General features: G+C 37.8%; 1 protein-coding gene across 4 annotated transcripts in view; it reads left to right on the top strand.

The window, feature by feature from the left end:
- Positions 1–18,303, top strand: part of EPC1 (enhancer of polycomb homolog 1) — an 81,181-nt gene extending 62,878 nt beyond the window's left edge. For 2 of the 4 annotated variants that reach the window (XM_060782504.2, XM_060782503.2), the window contains 4 exons: positions 12,746–12,864; positions 13,808–13,949; positions 14,061–14,424; positions 16,921–18,303. In XM_060782504.2, the coding sequence (XP_060638487.1) occupies positions 12,746–12,864; positions 13,808–13,949; positions 14,061–14,424; positions 16,921–16,993 (698 nt within the window). In that variant the 3' untranslated portion in view covers positions 16,994–18,303. Of the gene's footprint in view, positions 1–12,745; positions 12,865–12,912; positions 13,032–13,807; positions 13,950–14,060; positions 14,425–16,920 lie in introns of those variants that run through there. The other 2 variants (XM_060782507.2, XM_060782506.2) reach the window with 2 other exon arrangements.
- Positions 18,304–19,303: the final 1,000 nt, after the last annotated feature.

Raw genomic sequence — 19,303 nt, 5'->3', positions numbered from 1 at the left:
CCTACTGTATGATTAAGTCTGGATCTAGTCCAATATATTTTAAATGTTTTTTATCAATCTGATTTGATATGTCTATCTTCACATATTCACAATTTTCTTGGCTGTGCTATTTTATTAATATTTAATGATACAGAGCCATCATTGATTGCTTCTCAATCAGATTTATCAAAGCAAAGTGTAAAATCTGAGACATTAAAGTAGTGGTTCCCTACCTGTGATTCATAGATCACCAATGGTCCGCAAGAACTAAAATATGGTCCGTAGCCTCACCATTACTACACCGTTCCAACATGAACGAGTAGTCTCGCGAAACCCTCTTATAGTACCGAGCCTTATTCAATATGGTTTTCTGTAGGCAAGCAGATGGCGCCTAGTGGATACAGAACATATGTTTTGTATCAGAAACTAGAGCTGACGTGGTCTGTTAAATGCAGTTTTCTGAATCAGCACCCCAAATAACCAAACTGAATCTAAAGTTGACCAAAATCTCTGATTCATATCTTTTTTGGTACTAATTTTGGAGAATGGTCCCTGGTCAAAGTGGTCCCTGGTTTTAAAAAAAGGTTGGGAACCACTGCATTAAAGTAAACAATTGCTGGGATCAATGATAAGTTAAAATAATTGAGCCAACATTGTATATTGAACACCTAAATACAAGAAGCTCTGCCTCAAGATTCTCTTAACTGTGTCTTATAATATGTCAAAGTACTAGTTTTAATGCTAGAAAAAAGTAATAGAAAGCATCTAGTATGAGCTGTGGTGTTGGAGGAAAGTTCTGAGAGTGCCTTGGACTGCGAGAAGATCCAACCAGTCCATCCTCCAGGAAATAAAGCCCGACTGCTCACTGGAGGGAAAGATACTAGAGACAAAGTTGAAGTACTTTGGCCACATCATGAGGAGACAGGAAAGCCTAGAGAAGACAATTATGCTGGGGAAAGTGGAAGGCAAAAGGAAGAGGGGCCGACCAAGGGCAAGATGGATGGATGGCATCCTTGAAGTGACTGGACTGACCTTGAGGGAGCTGGGGGTGGTAACGGCCGACAGGGAGCTCTGGCGTGGGCTGGTCCATGAGGTCACGAAGAGTCGGAGACGACTGAACGAATGAACAACAACAAGTATGGCAGTTGCGTCTAACTTTATAAAAAGTAGGGCAACCAGCAGACTTCCAATGGCAGATCTTATGGAGTGGAATGGCAAATAAAGAATAAAACTCTCCACCTAAGTAACAGGCACATTATGTTGAAACTTTCAAAGGTCCAAGTTCTAACATTTTATCTTGTTAAATTAGGAAAGCATTTCTGCAGTTGGTATACAGCTAAGCAAATAGCCTGGGTTCTAAATATTGTTGGCATCCTATTAGATTAGTTTTCAGTTTCCAGACTTATGCAGAATGATGATTTATATGTTGTCATTAATATTCATACTCCGGTAGTAGAATTCTTGTTCTTCTTTGGAACTATTATGAGGCTGAGGAATCATCAGTCTTCAATTCCACTGAGTTATTTAATAGCAATGAATACATGTCTTTTGAAAAACTTGTATGCTTTCAGAATAAAAGAGTATCAACAGTGTCGTCCCTAGAAGTTTTATTAAGACATTTGATAATCTAATTGTTTTAAGAATTCAAGACATTTATTATTGGCAACTTCTGTAATCAGGAAAATTAGCATCAGATTTAGAGAGAGCTACAGAACCACAGATATACCAAACAGAAGCAATAGTGTCAGAATTTAGTTTCTGTATATTTTGTTCTGAATAGTTGTGTAGAGCCTGCATTAAGAAAGCTTAACTGATTCAGAATATAAGGACATTATTTTAATGACTTCCAGAGACTTTGCTGCTATTGTACATTGTTTTTTAGTTGTACCAGGAATAATCAGCATCATTCCTTTGCCGATAATGGCTTTCTATCAGGTGTGAACAGTTATTATAACATTTACCATTATAAATATATGTCTAAATAGTTTGAATATTTGCTACAGCCTAAATAAGTATTTAGGCACCAGTCTTAAACACATTCATTATGAAACAAGTCCCTGCAAATGCCATAGAAACAAGCAAGGTTTGCATTGTTATTTTATCCTTCTTTTGTCTATAGTTGAAACAAACAATTGTTTCTAAGGCAACAGTTCTGTTTGCATAGTGTTGTGAAATACAAGATACTGATAATAACATCTGAAATCTTAAAAGTCAACACCATTCATATGTTAATTCCTGAGGTTGAATAAATGGCTGTTTTGAACACATTAGCTCAACCTTAGCATGGCTATCAGATCTGTGCTCCCTTTTTCTCTAAACGTGCTCTCTCTTCTCAGCTCTTCTTTCCCACCCATTTGTTTACTCCTTTGCTTGGAAAAGTCCTAATTAGTGATTACATCAAAATTTACAATTTGTGTTTGTCATCAAAACCTGAAAGTGGCCTGTAGTTTGTACCACCTGGAAGGCCATGGAGAGAATGTAAGAGCAGGCCACATTATAGCCAAAGTAGCAGTTTTGGGGCAGCAGTTGTTATAGAGAATCAGTTTGTAACCTGTGGATTGGAGTACTCTTCCCCCCAAAAGTCTGAAGTTGCTAGAAATCATCATGTCATAATATGATTGTGATAATTATATATTCATGCTAGATTATACTGGGAAGGATAGCAATTTATGATCATTGTTTTAAGAAAATTACAGGCTGAGGAAGTTAGAAGCATATTTTGCAGATGTATTTAACTTCCTTTCTTTCCTGCTCCTATTCTGTATGGCAAAGTAATCTATACCCACAAATACAACAATATGTACAAGTCAATAATCAATAAACAGGTATGAAATATAAACTTATATTTGGTAAATAAGTACAAATTTACAAGTGCAATGTTAGTGCTCCATACATCAGAATAAGTAACAAACTAAACATAAATTTGCCACTTGCAAATTGACCGGTTTTGACTTTTTTAGTCTTCCTCAGGCAAAATTATACATTTCTGTAACAGTCACTTAATATTTCTCTCCCAAGTAGTGTTCTATGACTTTTTTCTTTTTGTAAATTCTATTCTATAAATTTCCATGAATTTATATTTCTTAGATACTCTGCTCACTTCTTTGATTCTTATTGTGAGTACTCACAATAAGAATCAAAGAACTGAGCAGAGTATCTAAGAAATACAAATTCATGGAAACTTACCCTCCTTTGATAGAATGTACAAAAAGAAAAAAAAACACTAGAACACTACTTGGGAGAGAAATATTAAGTGACTGTTACAGAAATGTATAATTTTGCCTGAGGAAGGCTAAAAAAGTCAAAACCGGTCATGTGCTCCACAGACTCTTCAGTTCAATTAACTGACTTTGCAAATTTATATTTCATACCTGTTTATTGATTATTGACTTATACATACTGTTGTATTTGTGGGTATAGATTACTTTGGTATATAATTAAGAACCCATTTTATTTATATAATTCCTATTCTGTATGGGCCATGGAAGTGAAAGTTAGACTTCCAGTTAACAGCGTTGAATAATTTGCATCCTAAATATTTGGAAATTAAAATGGTAGATTAAAGGTAAAAAGGTTTTAGTCTGATTAATATATCTTTAGTATAGGAAAAACAAATGAACTAGAAGCTTGCATTTTGAGACTGGTCTACAAAAATATGTAGAATATTGACAGGAATCTGTTGAAACAAGAGTTTTTTAGACTGAATTCTGAGTTTCTTCAGCATAGTTTGATGTGATGCTAGCACATACATTACCTAGACATATGGACTTAGGTTGATTCCATGACTTTCATAGAGGTTTTGCTTGGCAAAGAATGCCCAGAAGTAGATTTACTACTTCCTTCTGAACTATAGCCTACAGTACTTGGTATCCATTGGCAGTCTCTCATACAAGTAACAACCAAAGCCTGCTTATCTTCTATTATCAGAAAAGATCTGGTGCTTTTAGGATATTTCATAAGCAGAAAGCTAATCATTTGGAAAACTTCCACTCTTTGTTTGGTACATGAACAGTAATATTTCTGCTAGATACACATGTGGATCTATGTTTCACAATCAGATTGAACAGATTCATAGATCTGTCTTCAATGAATCTATTCTGTCTAGTTTCAGGGGATCCTTCTTTCTAGAATTGTCAGGAGGCTAAAGGGATTGCCAAAGATAATCTCAGGATTGATGCGAGGCCTAAATGTTTTATGTTGTGTTTGTGATTGTTATTTATAGTTTTAATGGTTTTAATCTATTGTCATGTGTGGTTATTTTGATATGTGATGTTTTATACATGTAAAGCATTGAATTTTGTCATTGATTATGTTGTGAACCGCTTTGAATCACCCCAGGGGTGAGAAAAGCAGTTCATAAATGTAAACAACAACAACAGAAACAATAATAGAATGGCATAGAGAAGTCTGATTCAGCCAACCTGATTCAATCTGGATACAACCTATTACATTTTGATTAAAGTATTCTTCAGTGTCAAAAAATCTATGCCTCTTCAAGTTAGATGAAAGAAACACTCGTATGGCTTGTTTCTAGGTCAGATTGCGAATCCTGTTACTCATCTGATAAGGCACAGTTTCATTATACTCTTATAATTTAACCATGGTTTTAAAGAAATATTTCTAAAAGAGTTCATGTATCCATTTTGTCAGAATCTGGTTTCATACCTACTAATAACCTCCTGCTGTGATCTTGCATTTGAAAAAGTGGAACAGTAGAAAGGACTTAATAGACTACTTTGTCCAACTTTCTCTTAGAAGTAGTTTCTGAACATGGAAAGGAAGTGGACTGCTTACACCAAAGTGAAGAAAACTTATGTGCCTTCAAATCAACTCAGAGTTAATTGTGACTTGACAAAGGGTTTTTCTGGCAAGATTTGTTCAGAGGAATATTGCTACTGTCTTTCTGCATGACAGAGCCAGACAGAGATGGAGAGATAGCAGCTACATAGTGCATTTAGTATTAGCAGAAATAAAATTAATCTTGTCCTGCCTTCAGACAAGTGCTGAATAAATCTAGTTGGGATATGTGTCACAACCTAGGAAGCTGTGTTTGGTCAGAGGAGCAGGGGCCCTTTACACTGTACACACTGGAGATTGTGTCTCTTATTTCCTGTCTTCTCTAAATTGCCATCAAATAGTATGTTGCAAAGCTTGATTTGCTTCGAAAAGAAAATGAGGGCTAGTATTCAAGAGACATAAATCCAAACTTGTGTTAGGCATATAGAATGGTTATTTGGTTTTGATCATAATATACAGCATTATTAAGTATGAGTGTTGATAAAAACTCTTAACTAACAATTGGTGAAATGTTTCAAATAGAAACAAAGGTCCCATCTATATTTATTTATTTATTCATTTATTTATTCATTTACAACATTTATATGCCACCCTTCTCACCCCGAAGGGGACTCAGAGCAGCTTACAAGATACATATACATACAATATATTATTAGCATAGTATAATGCCAGTATTATACATTATTATATTGTACTATACCATTATATTGTGATATTATTAGTAATATTACATGTACTATAAAATATATAATTATAATATCTTATTAATATTAATAATAATATAGACATTTTTCTGTGTCATGGTGGTCGATGCAGGGTAATATGTGGCAAGGCCATCTTAATGCAGCCTCATTCCACATTAGCCAAAGTTGGTAGAATTTGGACTTTCCCCTGACTTAGGGCCTGTGAGAACAGTTGGGTTGGTTTCAGAACTGAACCAGCCACAACTGACCCTCACTGCCACCCCATAGAATAGTAGTTACCTCTCTTCCACCCACCATGTCATGGTGGTCTCCAGCTGCAAGGTGGATCTTATTTGGCTGCTGGCTTGTGCCATGATATTGGCCATGGCAACAGGATATGCTAGGAAGCGGGGGGGGGGGGGAGGAAGGTTTTCTGACATCCCAGTAGGCCTGATGTCATCACTGGATAAAGCCATGATGCGGAGGGTGGAAGGGGCAGTTAGGGTTGGGACTCCCTCCAACCTCCACAGTAGCTGTGGAGTCCCTACCTGGACCACACTAGGGACCAGTCCAATATTTGGCACACCCAGTCAGCCCTGGGTTATGGGTCAGTGCAGATTTGCCACAATTAATTTAATGTTGGTATTATATAAAGAAAGAAATTCACTAACTGATGGTTTTATGTGACTTCTTTGAGCGTGTTGATAATTCTCATATTATAATATTTTGACAAGCTTAAGAGAAATATTACATAGCAAGCTAAATGTTTATTGAACTTACTGAATAGAAGTTTGAACTGTAGACCTGGTTGGGCTGTTCTGGTTTGCCGTTGCAACTGACAGAATGGTTTTTCAATTTAGAAATTCAATAGTCTCCTTAACTGTTTTTCCTCCTGTAAGCAATACTAGAGTGCTGTGTAATCATAGGTGATGTAATTTTACAAGGCCTTTAGCCTCTGTCAAAGAGAGCAGATGCCTCACCAAACTACAAATCCCAGGATTCCATAGCATTGAGCCATGGCTGTTAATGTGGTGCCAAACAACATTAATTCTACAATGTATAGATAGGATGGGGTTTATTATTACTTTTCTGAGTTTTTATTTTATACTGAACATTTTCTGTTGAAGGTGAACTTTGCTAAATAACCAGTTCACATGTTTCCCTTAGATGTGCAAGCTAATCTAGGGGTTTGCATATAGGGAAAATTGTTATTATAACATAACTGTTAGACGAAACAATTCTGAAAGCCACTTACGAAAAGTGTACCAACACTAGCTCAGAAGATAATTCTGAAATGGATTACAGAAGGAAATATCACAAATGATTGATATATTTTTCAGGATTTCAAAGTGTCAAACTATGTTGTGCAATTATTCCTTGAGAGCCTCTGTTTACTCATCTTATTAGTTGACATACTGCTAGTAATTCTTTTAAAACATATGTACCCCCTGAACCAACCAACTTGTTTGCTTTTGTTTTGTTTTTGGCACCTTGGCCATGGTGGTCCAGACCTTAGTTACATCTAGACTAGATTATTGCAATGCATTCTACATGGGGCTGCCTTTGAAGACTGCCTGGAAACTGCTGCTGGTGCAAAGGTTGGCAGCCAGGTTGCGGACTGGAGCTAATTATAGGGAGAGGACAACTCCCCTACTAAAGCAGCACCACTGGCTGCCAATAAGTTTCCGGTCTCAATTCAAAGTGCAAGTTATCACCTACAAAGCCTTAAATGGTTCGGGTCCTGCCTATCTTCTCGATCGCATCATCCCCTATGAACCAGCGCAGGCTGTAAGATCTGCCAGGGAGGCCCTCTTCTTGCTCCTGCCATCGTCACATGCACGGCTGGTGGGGATAAGAGAGTGGGTCTTCTAATTGGTGACCCCCTGACTCTGGAATTTCCTCCCCAGAGAGATTAGGCTAGCCCCCAGTCTGCCCGCCTTCTGCAGGCATTTGAAAACCTGGATGTTCCAGTGTGCATTTGATGATGGTTAGTCTCTGTTCATGAATGCCCAGCCCAGCTTACCGATAAGGGTGTACCCAGCACTTTAACCCCGCCCTGGCCCTACAGTTTGCTTTTTGTACATGTCCATGCCAAGCCCTCTCTAGTCTTACCATGCCCATTGTATTTCTGGCTACTGGTGGTTGAGTTTGGTTTGATACAGTTTTAATGTTGCTTTTATACTTTGCTGTTTTTAATTGTGTTATAATTGGACTGTTAAGTTTTTTATTGTGTTTTTGCTGGTGAATTTTGTTGTACGTTCTGTGCCTGGTCCCGCTTATAAGCCAGCCCCAGTCCCTTCAGGGAGATGGTGGCAGAGTATAAAAATAAAGTTGTTGTTGTTGTTGTTGTTGTTGTTGTTAGTTGGTAGGGCATGAGGAACTGTTTATATTACATGTATTATTCTGATACACTTGAGATCTCATTCACAAAATTCAATCCATTCTGGCCAAGCGAAAATATGTTTTATATGCCCTAATTTATTTTCCTAAAACCATTCTTGAGACTAAAAAAGCCAATGGGATTTTGGCCTGCATAAATTGGTGTATAGTGTCTAGATCCAGGGAAGTCCTGCTACCCCTCCATTCTGCCTTGGTCAGGCCACAGCTGGAATGTGTCCAGAGCGACTGAAATGATCAAAAGTCTGGAGAACAAGCCTTAAGGGGAGCAGCTTAAAGGGCTGGGCATGTTTAGCCTGCAGAAGAGAAGGTTGAGGGGAGACATGATAGCCATTAAAAATATGCGAGGTTAAATCATAGGGAGAAGGGAGCAGGCTTGTTTTCTGCTGCCCTGGAGACTAGGACACAGAACAGTGGCTGCAGATTACAGGAAAGGAGATTCCATCTGATCATTAGGAAGAACTTCCTAACTGTGAGAGCTGTTCAGCAGTGAAACACTCTGCCCTGGAGTGTGGTGAAGGCTTCTTCTTTGGAGGCTTTTAAACAGAGTCTGGATAGCCATCAGTTGGGGGTGCTTGCAGCCTCCCCCTGCCAATTATTCAAATAATCTGCTAACAAAAGCTGCCTTAAAATTATTTCTTGGGCTGTGTGGAGAAATAGTTTTAGAAGTCATTCTCTGATCTTGTCTCAGATCCCTAGGAATGGCCAGACCAGGGAATGGGGATTCAGCTGGTCCAAAGAGCTGTAGCCAGGTTGCTTACTGGGGCTGGCTACTGGGAGCAGTCAACCCCCCGTGGCAGCAGCTCCACTGGTTGCCAGTCTGTTTCCGGGCACAAGTCAAAGTGCTGGTTATGACCTTTAAAGTCCTAGATGGTTCAGGTCCAGGCTATTTGGCTGACCCCCATCCCCTTGTACGAACCTGCCCAGGCAGTGAGATCTTCAGGAGAGGCCCTTCTCTTGGCCCCACCTCCATCTCAAGCTCAGTGGGAGGGAACAAGAGAGAGGCCTTCTCGGTGGCTGCCTCTTCACTCTGGAACTCCCTGCTCAGGGAAACTAGACCCCCCCCCCCCGGGCTGTCTGTCCAGCAGCAAGCTAAACTCTTTTTATTCAGGCAGACTTTTAAAGATAAAGGTATTTAAGATCAATTAAGGGGGTGGTGTGGTTTTTAACTTTGGGTGTGTTTTAATGGTTTTTAACTTGGCATTTTTAAAATACTGGTTATATTTAATGCTCTTTTGATTTTTGTATATTTGTATATTTTTATATTGTTATGCTGATGCTTTTATGTTAAGCCACTTTGAGTCCCTTTCGGGGAAGATAAAGCGAGCTACAAATACTACTACTAGTAGTACTAATAATAATAATTTTACTAGAAGTTGAATGCAAGGCATCCTATACTTCAAGGACAAATATTGCTTGAGTTTTATAAAAACTAGTTAATAGACAAGCATATTTTAGGGCACTGTTTTAAAATGTTCGGGAGGCACTTGTTCCTAAAAAATAAAATAATAATAATAATATTTCTTACCCACCTCTCCTCACGGCAAAAAAAATTAAAAATCCCCAATTAGAATTTTGCCAAATAAGCCCATCCAAATTTGTAAAACCCAAGCCCCAGTTATTTAAAAAAATGTTGATTTTTTTTCTTCATCACCTTTGTGCAGCTAAAATGTTGGTCACAGCATAGCAATATCAGGCTTGCTTAGTCTATTTTAACCTTTGACCTTTACAAATAAATTCAGGCTAGTGTTACATAAGCACTAAAATCTTTTAAGCAGTAAAATGTTTTGATGTATTTATAATCCTATTTTAAATTTTAATTTTACATTGTTTTTAATGGCATTGAATAGTTGATTATGTTGTTAAGCCGCCTTGAGGTCCCCTCCAAGGTTGAGAAAGGCGGGGTAGAAATGTTGAAAAATTAAATAAATAAATAAATAAAATCTAAAAAGTTCAAAATTGCAAGTGCTGTGCCAGTTGCAAATTTTAATATCGAAAGAACCTACATAAATATTTTGGGTTTGCCCGCACTTATCTTGGCAATATACTTGTGAATTTTACCCCTTCATAGCCAACAGTGATTGTTATTTTGGGAACTGAATTTTTATTCTGGGATTTTAATGACCATACCTGTGCCTAATTCTGGAGGTTTATAGTTAAAGTGGAAATTCAATTCAAATGTGTTTTCCATAGATATTACATTTCACAAATAACATACAGGGAACAATCTCCTCCAGCACATCCAGGCATTTCACAAGTCAATCTTGTCATATGTTACTATGCAAAATAGATGTATAATTCTGACCACTGCTATAATTAGGGTAATTAGAAACAGGTGTATAATACTAACTGCTTATATAATTGGAGGAATAATGAATGGAACAAATTCTGTTATTTTCTTCACTTGTTCATATACATGATTGGCTTTTCCATGGGCCCAGTGACCAGAGTCTCTTTTATGTCTTTTGATTGATATCTTGCATATAGTAAAAGTATATGTATTAAAGTTATATTCCATGGGCTAGAGTCCAAAGTTAAGGTCTGTATGCTCTAGGGCACTTAAAATCCTTGTTTCTCAAATAGCAGTTGCACTAACCACACAGAAACCACATATGAAATTTCAGGCAAATTTCAACAGCAGATGAATATGTGGGGATGTGAGTCAGCTTTGAGATGTCAGAAGTAGCTCTGACCCAACCAAAATATAGATGTTAGTTGGGAGCAAATTTATGTTGCATTGTCTTCCAATAAATCTATGCAGGGTTCCGTTCGGTTCCTGAAGGCCATGGTTTGAAGGCCTGGAAACCCACTTGGGCAAATCACACTCTCACACTCTCAGCCTGAGAAGAAAGCAATGGCAAATCTCTAAATTAATTTTGCCACTAAAACCCCACAATAAGTTACCCTTAATGCCTCCATAAGTCAAAAAGGACTTGAAAGCATACAAGAACAGCAACAACAAGGGGCTAAATATAAACAGCCATGTGCATCTTTGAGTCTCCTTGTGGAGAGAAAAAGCAGAATATAAATAAACCTACGGTGATAATAATGTGGAGAAAGGTTTTTGTGAACTAGTGAAGTATTGCCCATTTGTATAATTCACTACTTTCTAGCTTGCCTGTTTTGCACTGACTACTTTTTTTCCTCCTTTTGATGATATACCTACATATGATTACAGAGAAATTCAAGAATAACTGGTTTTACTTCTAGCCAACATGTTGTTGATGCTGCATTAGCGTTGTCCCAAGTATTTCTATTGTCTGTTTCACCTTTTCATTGAGTAGAAACTAAGAACACAGGACATCAATTTGATCCATCATCTAATTTTCTTGTTTATACGTGTCTAAGGAAATTTATTTGTAGAGCTTTGTACCATTTTTCCATTTAATTCAGTCTCTTTGTGTAATTCAAATGGTTTTGCTTAACATTTTGATGTAACACCTGAAAGCAAAAAAAGTCTTCTACCTGAAAGACTAGAGTCACGAGTGAGATTGAAATTAGTGTCTTTATGAGAACTGATAAAAGCTGACAAGAGTAGATCTATATCTTAAGTAAGTAATCCTGTGTTATGGGCTGTCATGTTTCAAACTCCTGTGCTTGTAGTGTAACTTGAAGTCTTAATGTCATTACTTGAATAGGTCTGGCACAGAAGAGGGGGAATCTTAAAAGCCTAGGTAGCCCTCTGCCTTTTAGCATAGTAAGAGCCATGGACTTGAACTTCTGTCAGGAGTGCATTGAATGCGATTTTCCTGCTTCTTGCCAGAGGGTTGGACTGGATGGCCCATAAGGTCTCATCCAACGCAATTATTCTATGAGTCTTAATAATTACACTTAGTCAACAGAACATGTATGTTCTGATTTGAAATGTTCCAGTTATGAATTAATCTGTGGCTGAACAAAGTGTGTATAAATCTTTGATTGTCTTCCCTTTCAATACTTCTTTCTCTGCACTTGAACTTCGTCTCTCTTAATTGGTAGTAGTTTTGCAGAACTAAATGGCTTATGTAAAATTGAAGCGTAAAGGGAAAAACCTATGCCAGCCTTCTTCAAAGTGTTGTCAAATTGGTTGGACTACAGTCCCAGGCATCCTGAACTGATGTGATTGGCGATATTGCAAGTCTTACTGTTTTAGAAGATTGTGATTCAAGATTGTGGTACAGAGAAGAGTACTTCTCTGATATAGAGAAGAGTCTAAAATATCCCTGCTCATATTTCGAATCTCGTATCAAAATCTGAAATTGAAGAATTCTAACTTAGAAAAATGTACTAATGCATATGGCCAAGATTAGGTTAAAAGACTTAAATTAGCATGCCATTCTGATTCTTTATCTTGAATTCACATTAAAAGTTTTCAACCTGAAGTATTTCAATAAGGTAAATGAAATTTTAAAAAGTATGGTCAATTTTCCATGTTTACACATCTACATTTGAAAACGAGGTTGTGTGGTATAGTTTTTTCTTAATATCATTACAATTTAGCATGACAGAGTGTTCTTGTTGACAGGATTTCAACCTCGTCCATGGGTTAATTGTAGGAAATAGAATTACTGTATACTTACTAAATTAAATTCTTCCTTTAGATTAAATGTAGATACTATCTAAATTAGGAGCAGGAAACAAATTAACTGGACAGATTTGTGGTTACAAGTTGTATTAGCAAAGGGATTAAAATGTAGCAACTACTTGCTCTGCAAGCACAAGCCAGCTTCTTTTTTTTCCTTATACACATTATAGAAGTATGGCTATTATCAGCTCCCATTGGAGTGAGAGCACTGAATGCATTTGCTGTGCTTCACACCTGTACGGTGTTCCTTTTTTAGGGTAAGGAATGGAAACAGAAGATTTACGTATTTTGATGTGGTATTCTCTTTATTTTATATTTTGTTCAGCATTTACCGCCGAACAATACCAGCAACATCAACAGCAACTGGCACTAATGCAGAAACAGCAGCTTGCACAAATTCATCAGCAGCAAGCAAATAGTAATTCTTCTGCGAACGCTTCACAGGTGAGGGAGTTGTCTGTATTATGATTTATCCCTCATTTTTTCCACCAGGGTTCATCTCTAATTGTCAACTGTTGCCATAGCACCTTGCAACTAACCAACAGGAAAGTGGCTTTCGCTCGAATCTACATCTTAGCCATACTCTAGAGTGTTTAGAAGGGATGCTACAGGTGAGTATAGTAGGCATTGCCTCCGCTCCCTCCTAACAGAAAAGAGGTGGCTTAGTTATATGTATCTTAAAGAGCTTCAGATAACATTGGTAATCTAGACTTGCATGTTTTCGTTATTCTCTGTGTGTATTTTTCCCATTTGACATTCAAAGCCTTAACTATTACAAAATGCCTTTTCAGCATGCCCTGGTCTTTAGAGATTAATATGTTACATTGATTTTAATATTTTTAATAAGAATGGGGATTACTTCTAGGACTTGATGTACTTGACTTCCTGAATGTCTTATTTTGTTTAGTTTTTTAAATAGCTATCTTAAAAGCCAGAGGATGGTTGTAGATTAATGCGACAGTACAAAGGCCTGGCTTTATCATTTCTGCAAATATCAGTACTTGATTTCAAATCATGCTTATAGTGCTTGTCCTGATTTGGCCACTAAGGTGTTTGCTTTTTAGGAAGATTTTGATAACAGCTTTTAGTAAGTACATTGTCCCCAAGATCAAGGAAATGCCTTTTCTGTGGAGTCCAGTTCTTTGATATTGGTGGTATTGTTTCTGCAATGAAGTAAAGATCCAAACTCTTGGAGTAAAAAATATTGGTTTAATGTTTTGTTTTTGAAGTTGGTAATTTTTTTTTATTTTGTGTAATTATATTCAAACTCTGTAACCTTATCATTATTTCAGTAGTTTATTGGTTCTGCTAGTTTGGTTTTACACAAAAATGTAGATTATAGTTCAGCATTACATTTTTGGTTACTTTTCCTTTTTGTTTTTTAAAGGGTTTTGTTTCCAAGACATTGGATTCTGTTAGTGCTCAATTCGCTGCTTCAGCACTAGTTACATCAGAACAGCTCATGGGATTCAAAATGAAGGATGATGTGGTGCTTGGAATTGGGGTGAATGGCATCCTTCAAGCCTCAGGTAAGAAAAGATATATTATATATTATGTTCCAAGTCAGTGTGTTTTCATTGGTATATCAGCATTTTTTTTTAAAAAAAAGATGTCAATCATGTTTTGTTTCCTCTTCACAGGAGTATATAAGGGCTTACACCTCAGCAGTAGTACGCCTACAGCACTTGTACATACAAGCTCCTCATCAACGGCAGGTTCCACCTTGTTACAGCCTTCAAATATAACACAGACTTCAAGTTCCCACAGTGCACTGAGTCACCAAGTAACTGCTGCCAATTCTGCAACAACTCAGGTTCTGTTTGGGAACAACATCCGATTAACTGTACCTTCATCTGTTGCCACTGCAAATTCTATTACTACGCTCAATGCACGACACATACCTAGGACTTTAAGTGCTGTTCCATCATCTGCCTTAAAGCTGGCTGCAGCAAACTGTCAGGTGCCCAAGGTGCCAGCTTCATCTTCCGTGGACGCAGTACCAAGGTAAGCTTTTGTGCTGGAAATCCGGTTGGTCCAGATACTTCTCTTAATGACTGAAAAATTAATATAAAGTGTGGCTCCAACTAAAGAGGACAAATCCTTGACTATTTTCATGGTAATCCAAATATCTAGTTCTTCAGATGTATTTGGGCTTTCATGTACACTTTGGTTACATGAAATCTGTGTACACTTTGTTTATATGAAGTTCGAATTTAAAAGTCCATAGTGAAGGAAGGGGTTTCCTTCTGAATTTTGAAACCTGTATTCGCCAATACCATTCAGATGGCTGAGATTGGCTCCTGTCTAAATGGCAACACCTTGAGTTAGGTTTGCACATAATGACAACAGCAACAACAGCAGTTTTATTCTTATACCTCACCATCATCTCCCCAAAGGGACTCGGGGGGGGGGGGTTACATATGGGACAAAATGCCCACAGACACAAATACAAAACAATCCATCAAAGCAAAAACACAATTAAAATAAAAAATGGTTAAATATAACTCCAGATAAAAGCATAATTCAATAAAACATAGGAGTATAAAACAGCAGCATTAAAATGCAAGCAAAACAATACTCAACAAAACGAATTTCCAGTAGTACCCAACTAAAAATGGGCCGAGCATGGAATAGTGCAAGCAGCATATGATAGGTTCAGGTATTGGATGAAATGCAGAGAACAAAATATTTTTATTGAGCCTAGGGACTGGGCATTTATAACTAGGGATTAGGCCTTCTCAAATGCAAGCTGAAACATCCAGGATTTCAAATCCCTGTGAAAGGAGGACAATGTCAGGGCTTGTCTAATTTCCCTTGAGAGGGAGCCACCACCGACAAGGGCTTCTCCCTCGTCCCCACCAACCATGTTTGTGACTATGGTGGGAGCAGGAGGAGGGCCTCCCTTAGAGCCTGCGCCAGTTCATGTGGTCCCAAAGATAGGCAGGACCCAAACCGTTTAAGGCTTTATAGGTCATAATATGCACTTTGAATTGGGACCGGAAACTTATTGGTTTCCAGTGGAACTGTTTTAATAGGGGTGTTGTGCGCTTCCTATAATTAGCTCCAGTTAGAAGCCTAGCTGCCGAGTTTTGTACCAATTGCAATTTCCAGACTGTCTTCAAAGGCAGCCCCATCTAAAGTAGAGTGTCAAATCCATTTCCTTTCAGTTCCATTTATCAGTGTTGCAAGCTTTATTCCTCCTCATATGCTTGAGAGCATAAGATTATTTTGAATTGCTTTTTAAAAGCGAGTAAGGAGAGGGAAATTTTGATTTCCTTGGGGAAGGCGTTCCACAGTTGGGAGGGCAACCACCAAGAAGGCCCCTTCTCTTGTTCCCACCAGCCCTGCTTAAGATGGGGGTGGGACCAAGAGTAGGGCCTCCTCAGCAGATCAAAGACCCTGAGCAGGTTTGTTCAAGGTGATGTGTTTTTCTAGATATGATGGGCCCAAACCGTTTAGGGCTTTATGGTAATAACCAGCACTTTGTATTTGGCCCAGAAACAGACCAGCAGCCAATAAAGTAAATAAATTTTATTTATTTATTTACTTTACTTTACTTTACTTCTATACCGCTGTACTCTACCTTTCTTCCTAATTGGCAGCTAAATTAGCCAGAATTGGGTTGCTCTTTCTATCCTTCTTCCCCTACTCTTTCCCCAATTGGTCGACCTTCTGTGTTTGCAGAGAGCAGTCACTCCTCACTGGTCAAATGCTAGTCTTTCTCCTTCATTTTGGCTAGATTTGCTAAAAGGTCTCACTTGTACCCAGTCCCAGCTACCTCAAATATTTTCTTGGCAGCATTTAATTGTATCCTTTGAGATATTTACAGGCAGCTTCTCAGTATGAATCCAGACAATGCGATGAAGTTTTAACATCTTTTCTTCCAGTCATCAGATTTCCTGTACAATACCACACCTCCTCCAGCTTGGTTGTTGGAGTTTCCTCCCTATGTCATTCCATATTTAGTCCCCTTAGAGCCTTATTGGGCTTTTTATAAGGTTTTTCCCCAACGTTTTTAAATGTTGTTGCCACTCTTAGGCTCTGACATTCTCAGTCAAAGAAGTCAATATTCAAAGAGGTCTTTGTCATTTAAACTAGGCTGTTATTGATAGGAATTTTAACTATTTTGTGCTGCTTATCTATTTGATTTATGTTATTATTATATGTTGCATTATTTATGGCATTTTAAACTAATTTTTCAGTATTACTTTTATCTGTATATTGTATTAACTGTCTGGAGCATCGTTTTGGCATATTATGTTTAGTAAAAATTTGAAAACCATCAGAGTTAAGCTGAGCAACTAACTGATATTTGTGTGTGGACCTTTTGTCTACATTTGCACAAAGAGGTGTGAAGTGGAAATGGGAGATTATATCTGTCAGCCAAATTGATATTGGAAAGATAGAAGCAATGTTTTTAATGGGGCTCTTCACAGATTGATTTGGTCCTTCTGTCCTACTTTGATATTAACTGCTCCCCTTTCCTTCTTATTTCCACAGGGAAAACCATGAAACAGAAAAGCCAGCACTGAACAATATAGCAGACAATACAGTAGCAATGGAGGTGACGTAGTTTCTATAGTAATGGAACTGCAGCCTTTGGGAACTTGTTTAGGTGCTATGCATCAGTAGCAATTTGAATGCAAGGGATGGTGGAATGCAGCCTATTGCGTTTCCATGGCAGCTGTGGGGACTTGACAGCAATGCACATCTCTCATGCTTTGGTTTTTCTTTTCTTACTGTTAATAGGAAAGGAATCAACACCTGTAAATTAAGACTACAGCAATTATCTGTACAGTACTGCATATTTGTAATACCCTTGTATATACGTTACTTGAATACAGAACCGTTCATTTGTGATGCTTTGCACTTGGGGCTGGGGAGGGGAGGGGCGGGAGGGACAATTGCAACAAAGTAAGAGTGTGAGAAGGTGAGATTGTATAGAGATGAAGTGTCATCACATCATGTGCATGGTGCGGAACCTGCTGTTTTATCTATTTATTGTGCCGTGTTTACAGTTTTTTGTACACTGTACCTTCATTGGTTCCTGTGCTGTAGTAAATGTGTTAGGTAGCTGTGGACTCCTTGGTATTTTGTAAATGGTATTAACATAACTTGGTTCCCCCTCTGGGTCCTTGAGTTTTCTGTGTATCATGTGAAAAATGGTGACATACATACAGAATTTTTTTAAAAGGCATCAGTTTAAAAATGGGGAATGTACTATTCAATGGGATCTTCCAGTTCTTAATATCATAAGGCAAGTAACAAGCTAAAAATGAAGTCTCATGGATTATACCAACTGACTAGCTCACAAACGTGTGCAGTTTCTGGTACTTAAAGCACTAAAAGTTATGTTGCTGCTCTTCATAAAGCCCCCTCTGTTGTCCCATTTCCTTGCGCACCAAAAAAGAAAGTGGTGTCGAATCAAGTATGCAAATGGAGTCCTTACAACTGGAGTTTTTATGTTGTCTTGCCCTTCTTTTTGATCACAAATTATATTTTTTTATTGTATAATTGTTAAAAGACTTCATTCTTTACTTGTTCTTAAGAAAAAGGCTATAAGGGAGAAAGAAATGCAGTAATTGCTGTACGTGTATCATCATTCCAGTTTCTGAAAACAGCCAGCTTTTTTTCCTTTTAAGATTCTCCAGAAGGCTGCGAGGCCAGAACCACAACTGTCGGGTGCCTTCCTTTGGAAATATTTGCCCTCTCTTCTGTGAAGAGATTGGTACTTAAGACTCTACTACTTGTGCTTTGTCAGTACCGAAGCCTGAATGCCCACTCCAATGGCGTACATTATCCTTAAGGTTTTTAATCCCACCTGGAAAATTGTGATAGAACACTCACAAAATAAACCCAGGGCATTACATGTTGACAGACAAATGTGTTGTGTGTTTTATACCCAGTTTTATTCTCTTATTCAATTGGTATCCATCCCACCCACTTGGTCTACAGGTCTGCAGAGTAATTCAGCACCATCCTGCTCTGTTTACAATTAAAACCATAAAACCATTGGATCAAACAATTTAAAATCATCAGATAACATTACCTCTTGTCCTGCCACCTTGCATAATTTCTTCAGGGCCATTAGATCAGGACACTAATCCATCAAATGAAGTAAAGTATCCAGAATGTGTTCTGACTTCGCTTTTAGAAAGGTTAAAAAAACAAAACAGATGTCTTAAGTAATGGGGAAGAAAGATTCCTGCTGTGACTGGCTTTTTATATATTTCTAGATCCATCATGTTATTTGATGCTGAAAAAAACAAACTCTGCAAACAGAATAAGTTATATAACAATATTAAACACTCTTAAGCTAAAATAGTATCAACTTTCCATACCTATAAATTGGTTATTAGTTAGTAGCATTCGTCATTTCCACTGTTCAGCTGCACATGCCATTAGTTGTGTAATCAAAATGGCACCACTTGGAAGGAGAATACAGTGGACATGTTTGGGGCGAATTTGAGGTTAGAAGAATAACATTTTAGAAAACTGGAATACCGCCCACAAATTTAATATAAGTTCTGCATGGCCAGTGTACATGGAATAAAGGCAGATAGGGTGGAAGTGGGATGAAGAATCTTTTGTTGGTATTCTAAGCATTTTATCACAGCTCTGACTTGCCCTTACTCGTCCCAACCATGGGAGGTAACCTGTTACTTACATGTTTTCTCAGGTAATTGGGGTCAAACCTCCCTCCAAAAAAAAAATAAATCTCTGCTCTTTTGCAGGGTGAGGAGAAAATTCCACCATGTACAATATTAAACAATCAAATGGCCTAACAAAGATTTATCAGTGTTTTCAAAGACATTACATAATGTAAGGAGTTGGCTGGAAAGGCTCAATAGGAGAGAGAACTGACCTGCTTAAGTTCTTAACT

The sequence above is a fragment of the Anolis sagrei genome, chromosome 6 (genome assembly GCF_037176765.1).
Source record: "Anolis sagrei isolate rAnoSag1 chromosome 6, rAnoSag1.mat, whole genome shotgun sequence".
Classification (NCBI taxonomy): Eukaryota; Metazoa; Chordata; class Lepidosauria; order Squamata; family Dactyloidae; genus Anolis; species Anolis sagrei.
This window is presented reverse-complemented; position numbering and strand designations above follow the sequence as displayed.